The sequence below is a fragment of the Epinephelus moara genome, chromosome 18 (genome assembly GCF_006386435.1).
Source record: "Epinephelus moara isolate mb chromosome 18, YSFRI_EMoa_1.0, whole genome shotgun sequence".
NCBI classification, from domain to species: Eukaryota; Metazoa; Chordata; class Actinopteri; order Perciformes; family Serranidae; genus Epinephelus; species Epinephelus moara.
In genome coordinates, this window is record NC_065523.1 from 35,686,540 (window position 1) to 35,696,943 (window position 10,404).

Genomic DNA, 10,404 nt, shown 5'->3' on the forward strand with positions numbered 1-10,404 from the left:
CAGAGCTGCTTACAGCTGCTGAGCCGTGATTGGACAGTAGCTTTTCAGGGGCGCGCTCGAGAGAATGGTCCGTCTAATATATCGTTAAAACAAGAGGTGAACAGCAGATATAAAGAATGCTGACTGGATGTTGGTCGGTGATGCTGCAGTGATGAGACGTGATGTGACTGATCTGGTATTGCTCTTCCTCTGGGCAGAGTTCTGACCAGGGAATGATCTCAACTTAATCTTCTCTCTGAGCAGAACCACACAGCAGCAAATATTTAACTCCTAAAGACCTTTACACACCGGGGGGCGTGTTGAATAAATGTCACAGAAATCCAAAATACTGGCCTGCAAATATTTCACATAAAGCTATCAGTGTTTCCCTACCATTATATTAGCGGGCGCCCCGACCCCCCTTTACAGGCCGCATTTTCCTGACCGAACCCGACACAGTTTGTTACCTGACATAGTTACTGTTATGGACAGTGTGTAAATGACCATCAAAAGACTGCTGTTACGCACAGTCAAACACGCCGCTTGCTAGGGATGGGAATCTTTGGGCACCTCACGATTCGATAACGATTACGATTCAGGGGCTACGATTCGATTATAAAACGATTATTGATGCATCTTTAATTTATGTATATTGATGCACTTTTTCACAACACACATTTCTTTTTGTCTCACTGAATAAGCATTCAACACTTGCAATTTTTAAAAACAGTGCATTTGTAATAAGAAACAGTCGAATTCATTTCCATTATATTTTATTAAACATATAAATGGAAATGCGTGCAAACTGGAAAGTTACAACTTCGTTGTACGGAACCAAAGGTAACAACAGGTATCTTAAATCACAAGATAAAATGCGCAGTTAGAGTAACAAATGATTCGGTGGCGACAGACGTCCACGCATCACATGTAACTGCGTTCCTACCTGCCTGCCTTCAACAGTGAGGCCATGACTTCTGTTTTGGTTTGGTTGTAGAGTGTCGGTGAAATAGCGTCGGGATGGGATGGTGTATCTGGGCTCCAGTGTATGCAGCAGTGCTCGAAATCCCTGATTTTCCACGACAGAATAAGGACGCAAATCCTTGGCAATAAATGCCGCGATGGCCTTCGTAATTCGCTTCGCCTTTTCCGATGAGGGTGGCAGCTTTCTAATTGCTTCCTCGATTGTTCTCTGGTCGGTAGCGCCACTAGTTGCCGCAGCAACAACAGCCTGCCGTCTCCCTGACTCCTCCGTCAGGTGGAATCGAGTTACATGGCTTCTCATGTTTGTTGTGTTGCCAAAGTATTTTATTTTAGCACAACACAGCTTACATATAACGTGGCTCTTGTCCAGTTCGCTTCCGCCGTCAACGTTGTAGAAGGAGCTGTTAAATTAGAAGGAGCTGTTCGGATCTCACGGCGAGGTGGGTGGCGGTCAGCCATGTTTGTTTTCCTCTGTGCGCGTGTCGGCGTGTCTGCTCCAGGTGCACATCCCAAAGTGTCCCGGAGATGACGCATACCGCGCTTCTTAGTTCCGCATTATTTAGAACCTTCTGTATTACTCTAACAGATTTAAATAATCGAAATTTGGACGTTTGTGAATCCGTTAGCGATTATAGCCTCAATATAGAGATTATAATTAACTGGAGACAAAACTTTGTTTTCTACTCCACATATATCATAATGTATGTAATGCCTTCATGTGCATTGCAAAAGCTCAGAAATATCAACTTTGTTGTGGGGGGAAAAAATTATGGCACCTTTTTGCCGCATAATATGTGTGCAGATAGTCATGATTAAAAACAACCGTTAACAAAAATGTGTGTGAATAGAGCTAGGTGTCATTTAGGGCTGGGCGATATGGGCAAAAATTCATAGGAGATATATCCCGGTATTTTATACAAAGTGGGCTACATGTTCAGCTGTTAGCTGATCACGACTAAAGTCTCCTGCTATTTTTTGCTACATGTGTTTTTCAACAGCAGGGCAGGTAGAAGAAGTTTACCTGTTGGAGGTGAGCTGTTTGCAGAGGTGCAGTAAGAGCCTGTTGTCTGCAGCTCTTCATCAACATCTCACTGTGGCTGTTTCTGCTTTTACTCTTCCTCCCTGCTGTATTATTAGACTGGTCTTTATTGAAGAGAAGCCGCTAATTCAGCGATAACATGTTTAGTTTCTTATAGTCTTCACAATAAAAGCCCCAGTTATTTTGTTATGTAAAGCTTTTATTGTGAAGCACCAAAATAAGAAATGTTGAGTTTTCGAGCAGCGACTTCTTGTACGGCTGATAGCGAACATGAACGGTAAAATAAAGCAGATATCTAAAGTAAAAACAGGACACAGGAGAGAAACTAAACCCCAAACCACAGAGATTCAGTGAGAAGCTACAAAAGCACTCAGATATAGCCTACGTATATCCTGTTAACCTGAAGTCCTGAGTGCAGAGCTGATCTTCTTCCAGGTGCTGTTTATAAGTGTGTAGGCCTATTGTCTGTGGGACAGATGTAAAGCTCTGGGTAGCCCTGCACTAACATGATCAACTTTTCCGTATTCATCAGACTGAATATTTACAGAAGAAGGGGTTTGATTTATTTTGACAAGGAGTTTCACGTTTGTTTGTTTTTCTGAGACTAATGGACCAGTGAAATCTTGCTGACCAATGACCTCTCTGGTTGACTAACGTTTGGTCGACTGTTAGGGGGCAGCCCTAGAAATGAGGCCCTGAAATCTGTACCAGCTGTACAGGAAGGCACTGGGTTTTGGTACCAAACTTAGGTGCGAATTAATTGCATGAATAAAAAGCCTCTGGTGTGTAAAGGCTGTAAGAAGTCGACCCCGGTGTTACAGAAGTTTAAAATTGAACCGAGTAATGACTCTGTTTCTTCTTCCCTCAGATTTTAACGGCTGATGACAAGGAGTTGAACCATTGGTGCTCTCTGAAGAAGACGTGCATGTTCAGGTACAGACTCAGTCCTTCATGTTGAAGTGTCTCACCTGTTCTGTTGTCTGAGGTCGCTTCCTTCACTCAGATCATTTCCTGTTGTTCTCTCAGGTCTGAGAAGGAAGAGATGAGTGATTTGAAGAACTATAAAATCAAGGCCAAGAATGAGAAGAAGAAGAAAGAAGTCTTGAGCTCTGTTTACTCTCAGTGAGTATGACACTAATCACCCGCACCCCTGATAATAAATCCACTGTTAGAGAAACAATATATAACGTTTTTAACTGAATTTATCTGCAGGGAGGACAGAGAGCTGACAGAGGCGAAGACCAAGGTGGGGAAGAAGAGAAGAGATCGTCTGAAGGACGCTGAGAAGCGAGAGGCAGCAGAGGACGGTGACGCCCCCGCCATCATGGACTCTGCAGACGACACGCTCGCCCAGGCTCTCAGAGAGGCAGTGGACGAGGAGGAAGAGGAGGAGGAGGAGATTCTGGTACCCAAGAACAAGAAGATGAAACAGGAAGAAGAGCCACAGGAAGAGGAGCCGCAGACAGAGGTGACCGCTGTGGAAGCAGCAGGTAAAGATGACGAGGTGAAACTCAGGACTGAGAGGCCCAAATGGTCGAAGAAGAAGCACAAGTCCTCCGGTGGACGCCTCATATCAGGAAGCAGCGGGGTGAAAATAGGCGGGCGTGAGTTCAGTCGACAGAGACTGAAGGCGTACGGCCTGAACCCCAAGAGACTGTTCTTCAGACAGCTCGGCCGACAGAGACGAAAAGAACGGGAGAAGAAAGAGAAGCTGAAGAACAAAGAGTGACGACACCTCAGATTAACTGTCGATGTACGATCCTGTGATTCCTACGGTCCACAAATTAAACACATTTTAAAAACAGTCATTGTTTTATGACCTCAAACTTACAGTTTGATTTGGGAAAAAAAATAGTGTTTAAAATGGTGGCTACAGATTTTGAGTTAATTTGTTTATACCTACAATTTAGTATACAATTAATTAAATAATGGATTTGGTGAAATTAACATTTCTCTTTCTACATTTATACTGTGTTTATATTTCATAGAAACTGTAAAGGCCCTGACACACCAAGCCGACAGTCGGCCGTCCACCAAAGTCGGGCCGTCGGTGAGTGTCTGTCGGCCTAGTTTTTGCGGTGTGTCCCGCACTGTCGGCACCTCAGCGTCGGCGGCTTTTCGGCCGATTGAGCATGTTGAATCGGTGGCGGAGCTTGTCAGTGAGAGAGATCACTCTGATTGGCTGTTCAGGTTTTATTTCCTCGCCCCTGTAGCGAGTGAATCTGCCTGTAGTGAAACCGGGGCTAACCGGTGCTTCCTCCTCAGGCTCCACTTCACTCAGCTGCCCCACAGACCCGCTGCTTCTTCACACTTTAACCTGAATAACAAACCGGAGCTAGCTGGGAGCGGCTAGCGGAGCGTTAGCCGCAGCATGACCGGAGGGAAGCACAGCCAGTTAGCCTCCGCTAGTCTCTGAGCTAGCCCCGGCTCTCCGTTTGGATCCAACCGGAGCACCGAGCCCTGGTTTGTTATTCAGGTTAAAGTGGGAAGAAGCAGCGGGTTTATCGGGCAGCTGAGTGAAGTGGAGCCTGCGGAGGAAACACCGGGACCGTCTGGATGTAATAGTCCGTGGAGGTGCTGCGGTGCTGCGGTGCTCGGCTGCACAGATAGGAAACTCCTTGGCTGACAGGATGTACCACTCTCTCACTCCGCTCTCTCTCACGCAGGTGCAGAACGTACGTGCTACTTGGCCATCGGATGTAGTCCGTGTCGTGTGTTCAAATGCAACTGACACAGGGCGACGTGAGGCGACGTAGACGACGCAACAGTTGGCTTTCGTCGCCGCTAGTTCTTTGATGTCGGTTTGGTGTGTCCGCACGTTAAACAAACATGCAGGTTAAACCTGATGTGGAGTAAAAAGACTCCTTACTCTTCTTAAGGCGTCCATTTTCTATTGAGTATTTCCAATTTTAACTGACATCAGAGAGCACACTGGTCTGTCGTGTTCTTCCACAGCAGATTCAAGCATATTTGTGAACCATAAATAAACTATTCCCACGTGGTTTGCACCAGGTCGGTGAGGGTGGTTAACTAGTATGCTTATAATGTGTGGCCTAGATGGAGGCACTCATGTAGATGTGAATCCCAGCACATCATCTCAGTTTCAGAGATATATTAATGACTGAATAAACACTTTAAACACTTGGACCTGTGTGTTGACGCATCACTAAACATTTTACGAATTGCTACCTGGAAGTTCGTCCAAAAACTGTTGCAAATGTTTTATTTACAGTAGAGCTTCAATTAAACGTCCAGTCTCTTTTACTAGCCTGGTGTGGCTACACATTTTGTCAAATAAAGGCCTGTCTCAATTAGAGGCCTGGTCTGGTTGCCAAGCAGGTCATTTTTTTTAATAGTTTTTTAATATGTAAATGTTTAGACTTGTTAATGTTGAGTTGGTGCACATCGTTAGCTTGATGCATTTCATTTTACTGAAACCATGAGCGCCAGAGAAGACCACAATTCACTCAGATTTACCGGCATGACGAAGAAACATGACGCCCTTCTTCTGAAGCTGTCATAGTCAGAATATGTGTTTACTCCTCGATTACCCGAAGTTATCCATATTCCTTTCATCTGTAAGGGTCCACTGATGAAAAGAATCAAAGGTGTTTTTCATAAAAATTAATCCAAGTTGTGTGTTTTGTTTAAACAGGATAAAGTGGTGGTGTGTCCGTCTGTGTGATCCTTGAGTGCTGTAAAATGAGTGTCATAATGTAGCACATAATTTGTGTTATTTGAAGCCTAATTTTTATGCAAATAATATTCACGCTGGTTTAAATAAACAGTTTGATTGTATTTGCTGATCTTTGCTGAGCAAAGGCCTGTCCCAAATATAGGCCTGTTGAGTTCAAGCAAATAATATCCTGGGCTATTAATAGAAGTTTTACGGTAATACTCCACAGACATTGGATTAATTTATACATCATCATACTGCTCATACTGAAAGCACATTAAAACACCTTTTATTTTTTAATAATAGAGATCACTGAGCAGCATCATTTCACACAGTCATCAGTTTAGTTTGATAGGTTCAGGCTCCAGAGTGGTCAAACTTTAGCTTTTTACATCTATTATAGAGCCCAAAATGAAATGTGGGGAGAGTGGGGGGCTGCCGAGATGAAACAGAGTATAACAGAGTATTTGAATGTGGATGAAAAACAATAGAAACAGGAGACAAGTGAAGAGAACAAAGTCTTGTTGGAGTTTTCCTGTACTTTGTGGTATTACTACACGAACCGTAGTGTGACTCCTGTACAGTAGGTGGCGGTAAGCACGTCAGAGGCTGCGCCATATCCGCCAATGACCACAGAAGAAGTAGAAGAAGAAGAAGAAGAAGAAGAAGAAGAGGCGCGCTCAGTGTCTGAATTTGAATCACACAGAGAAGCTGCACGGTGAGTTGTTCTGCTTTACTTTAACGAAAACGTGTTTATTTGTGCCGTGAACGTTGTTTTTATCAGCTAGTCATCGAGTCAACAGTTTTGTTTGTGACTTTTACCGTGTGTCAGTATCGTTCTATCGTAGTTTAGCTAGCTGCGAAGCTAACGGCTACAGCTGTAAACACGGTAAACAAACCACAGCGAGTTGGCGACCTGTCTGTTTATGACTGGTGGATTAAAAATATCAACGGGGTTAGAGTTGGAAAGTAATGTAATGTTTCTTATGTCCCGTTTCGTGGTTTACTGCTACGTAAATCAGGTGTTCTGGGAACGTAACGTATGTTTCCCTGTTCAATATTCACTTAATATGACTCATCAATATGACCCTTCAAATGGTTTTATGTTCTCAGCGATGTTTTTCCCTGAAGGTCAGATGATGAATATATATGGAGGATGGACAATGACTTAAGTATATATTATTAACTGCAGGGATTAAATGAATAAATAAATGTCTAAATAAATACAGGAATAAATAAATAAATAAATAAGGAAATAAATTACTAAATGTCTAAATAAATACAGGAATAAATAAATATTAAAGTAAATAAATAGATACTGGAATAAGTAAATAAATATGAAAGTAAATAAATAAATGTCTAAATGAATACAGGAATAAATAAATAAATATGGAAATAAATAAATAAATGTCTAAATGAATACAGAAATAAATAAATATGGAAATTATTAATTCATTTATTAATTCCTGTATTAATTTAGACATTTAGTAATTTAATATAAAAGTAAAGAGAAAATACAGGAATAAATAAATTTGGTAATCAAAAAATTAATACAGGAATAAATAAATATGGAAATTATTTCTTTATTGCTGTATTAATTTAGACATTTAGTAATTTAATATAAAAGTAAATAAAAAAATTCAGGAATAAATATATTTGGAAATCAAAAAAATAATACAGGAATAAATAAATAAATAAATAAATATGGAAATAAATGACTAAATGTCTAAATAAATACAGGAATAAATAAATATGAAAGTAAATAAATAGATACTGGAATAAGTAAATAAATATGAAAGTAAATAAATGTCTAAATAAATACACGGAATAAAGAAATAAATATGGAAATAAATTACTAAATGTCTAAATGAATACAGGAATAAATAAATATGGAAATTATTAATTTATTTATTTATTTCTGTATTAATTTAGACATTTAGTAATTTAATATAAAAGTAAAGAAAAAATACAGGAATCAATAAATATGGAAATTATTTATTTATTCCTGTATTCATTTAGACATTTAGTCATTTAATATAAAAGTAAAGAAAAAATTCAGGAATAAATAAATTTGGAAATCAAAAAATGAATACAGGAATGAATGAATGAATGAATAAATAAATAAATAAATAAATATGGAAATAAAAAATGAATACAAGAATAAATATAGAAATAAATAAACAAATGCAGAAATAAATAAATATGAAAACAATAAATACATTCAGGAATCAAATCTAAATATGTATATAAATAAGTGCAGGAATAACTACGGAAGTAAATATATAAAAGTGCTGAAATAAAAATGAGAAATAAACAAATAATTGCATAAGGTGTAACGATACATCGATCCACATCGATACATCGATTCATTGATTAACGATCCGATTATATCGATGCAAAATGAAAACATTGATCCATATTGTCATCTTAAAGATACACATTTATTTTGAAATTCACATAGCACGTCTGTGTCACCATTTCTGGGCAAGTGCGCCTCCGCTCAAACAACAAACAGAGCTCAGAAATAAAATGGTCAAATCATATTCTAGATGTTTTTGTGAGTTGATGTAAATGATTGTGTTAGATGGGCATATGATATCGCGTCATATCGATCGCAGGCTCCTGAATCGAATCGAATCAATTGTAAATTGTGATATCGGCAAACATCGTATCGTCATCCAAGCAAATCGATATAATATCGTATCGTGATGAAGCTGGTTATTTACACCCCTAATAAATAATGAATAAATAAAAGAATATATGTTGAAAAGAGATGGAAATAAGTAGGTAAATGCAAAAAAAGTTGACTGATAAGCAGGTCATAAATAAACTTTAAATTTATCTCCTATATTTTTGTACAACTATATTTATTTCTGTAATTTTTTACATGTATGTAAATGAGGTAGGTGATCTTAACCTGTGCAGGTATTTTTCTTTATGCATTCATTTATTAGTTTCAGGATTTATTTATTCTTTTGTTTTTTTTATTTCTGTATTTATTCATTTCTCTTGATTTGTTTATGTATATATTTATACATTTATTTATTCATTAACACTTGTGTCATTTTTCATTCTCATTAACTTATGTTTCTCAGGGTCACTATGTTGAAATCACTCGCCTACAGTTTACAGCCTCCTTGAAACCTACACCTTTAAATTTATGGGCGAGACAGTTTTCTTGGATTTAGACATGGCCACTTGGATTTTTACCAGATTGTATTTAAAAACAAAAACATTAAAGACATATCCCTTCGTACTGATGCAATTTGAGCTGCGTGGCATCTCTTTCAATGTTAGTTTATGTAAGAGACACAGGGATGACCCAGTTTTCTTCCGTAACTCTTCACTTCAACACGGAAATATGTCAGTTTTTGCTCAACTTAATTTATCCTGAACTAAAGATTCTATTAATTTAGTTTTATTATACTCTAGTATTGCCACTACTTTTATTGAAATAACTTTGAATATATCTGAATGTTTCTTCTACCGCTGTAGACTTTACCATATATTACTTGGTTGTTTATTGTTATTGATGACTTGAAGCTTAAAAAGCCTCGAGGTGCTCTCTGCACATACTGTGTTTTGGGTTGAATCTCTTTTTTTATGTCCTATTTAGCATCCAGTGGCACCACAATGGCTCAAGGTCATAAGTTTCAGGACCTGGAGGAGACGGGGAAAGTGTTGGTGGACTTCATCAACAGCAGCCAGCCGAAGGTACTGAGACGAGTGAGAGATGAACACCAGGCTCTTTTTGATCAACACGTAGAAACAAAAAAGATTGTGACACAGATTTTAAAAGGTGAGTAATCAGACATTTAAAGATCTATTGTGTTTCAGCTGTCAGTGTTTTCAAACTCTAGGTTCATTATCACTGCTAAATAAAGAAGAATTTGAGTGTTTCTCTGTGTGCGTGGTCCTGAATAGTGTCTCTAATGTCAGTACGTGTAGCCAGATTACATCCTTTATGCATCTACAGAGTTTTCCAAATGACAGTGATTCAGACTCAGACCGGTCCCTCTGATCTTCATCTCTTACTCCTGTCTTATCTCTCTGTCGTTGTCCTCCATCCCCAGATGTGGCTCAGATTGAGGAGAGTGCAGGTCAAAGGCTGCTGGACATGGAGGAGGAGAAGAAGCAAAGGGAGCAGGAGCTTGAGAGCCTGGAGGAGCAGCTGAGGCAGTGCACAGCCAAGAGCCAGATGACTGACTCAGAACTACAGTATCTTTTTATACGTCTGTGTTGAAGGAGATTCTTTTTAGTGTCATTATGAATCCTGTCCGGCTTTGTTCGCCCTTTTCTTCGTCAGCGTCCTTAATCCTCCTCCAGATTTCTGCAGAGAGAGTTGGAGAATCTGAGAAACACCGAACACGAGCTGGAGACTCTTCAGAGCGAGGTGGAAGAAGACACGACTGAGGTCATCCCCTCAGCAGTGTGAGTCTCAGATACAGAGTCATGAAAGTGTCTTGTCAAAAGACTGATCCAACTACTGTTCTTACCTTCAGTCACCACAGCTGCTTAAAGGGAAATTTTGGTTTATTTCAACCTGTCTCCTATCGTCCTAAATTTGTTTCAAGTGACTAGTGACATAAAAATAGTAGTTAGCATGTTAGCTGTTAGCCTAGATACAGCCGGGGTGCATAGTAGCGTCAGACCTGTTAAAACGTAAGTGAACGGGCAACCTTCAAGTGCAAAGTTAGTCCACTAAACAAGCTTTTTTTCCACAAAGACC

At 39.5% G+C, this 10,404-nt stretch overlaps 2 protein-coding genes and 1 non-coding gene across 3 annotated transcripts in view; all 3 read left to right on the forward strand.

Annotated features, from left to right (window-relative positions):
* The first annotated feature begins 143 nt into the window (after positions 1 to 143).
* On the forward strand, positions 144 to 243 carry LOC126406199 (Z30 small nucleolar RNA). Its single transcript, XR_007571666.1, has one exon. It is a non-coding gene; the product is annotated as a Z30 small nucleolar RNA (small nucleolar RNA).
* A 2,546-nt stretch (positions 244 to 2,789) lies between these two features.
* Positions 2,790 to 3,942, forward strand: LOC126405502 (protein KRI1 homolog). The gene is made up of 3 exons (XM_050069261.1): positions 2,790 to 2,932; positions 3,026 to 3,121; positions 3,212 to 3,942. The coding sequence occupies exons 1-3, from the start codon at positions 2,925 to 2,927 to the stop codon at positions 3,726 to 3,728; spliced, it is 621 nt and encodes a 206-aa protein (XP_049925218.1). The 5' UTR covers positions 2,790 to 2,924; the 3' UTR covers positions 3,729 to 3,942.
* A 2,347-nt stretch (positions 3,943 to 6,289) lies between these two features.
* Positions 6,290 to 10,404, forward strand: part of spc24 (SPC24 component of NDC80 kinetochore complex) — a 6,246-nt gene continuing 2,131 nt past the window's right edge. The window contains exons 1-4 of the mRNA XM_050069262.1: positions 6,290 to 6,393; positions 9,292 to 9,474; positions 9,749 to 9,893; positions 10,002 to 10,106. Of these exons, the coding sequence (XP_049925219.1) occupies positions 9,309 to 9,474; positions 9,749 to 9,893; positions 10,002 to 10,106 (416 nt within the window). The 5' untranslated portion in view covers positions 6,290 to 6,393; positions 9,292 to 9,308. The remainder of the gene's footprint in view (positions 6,394 to 9,291; positions 9,475 to 9,748; positions 9,894 to 10,001; positions 10,107 to 10,404) is intronic.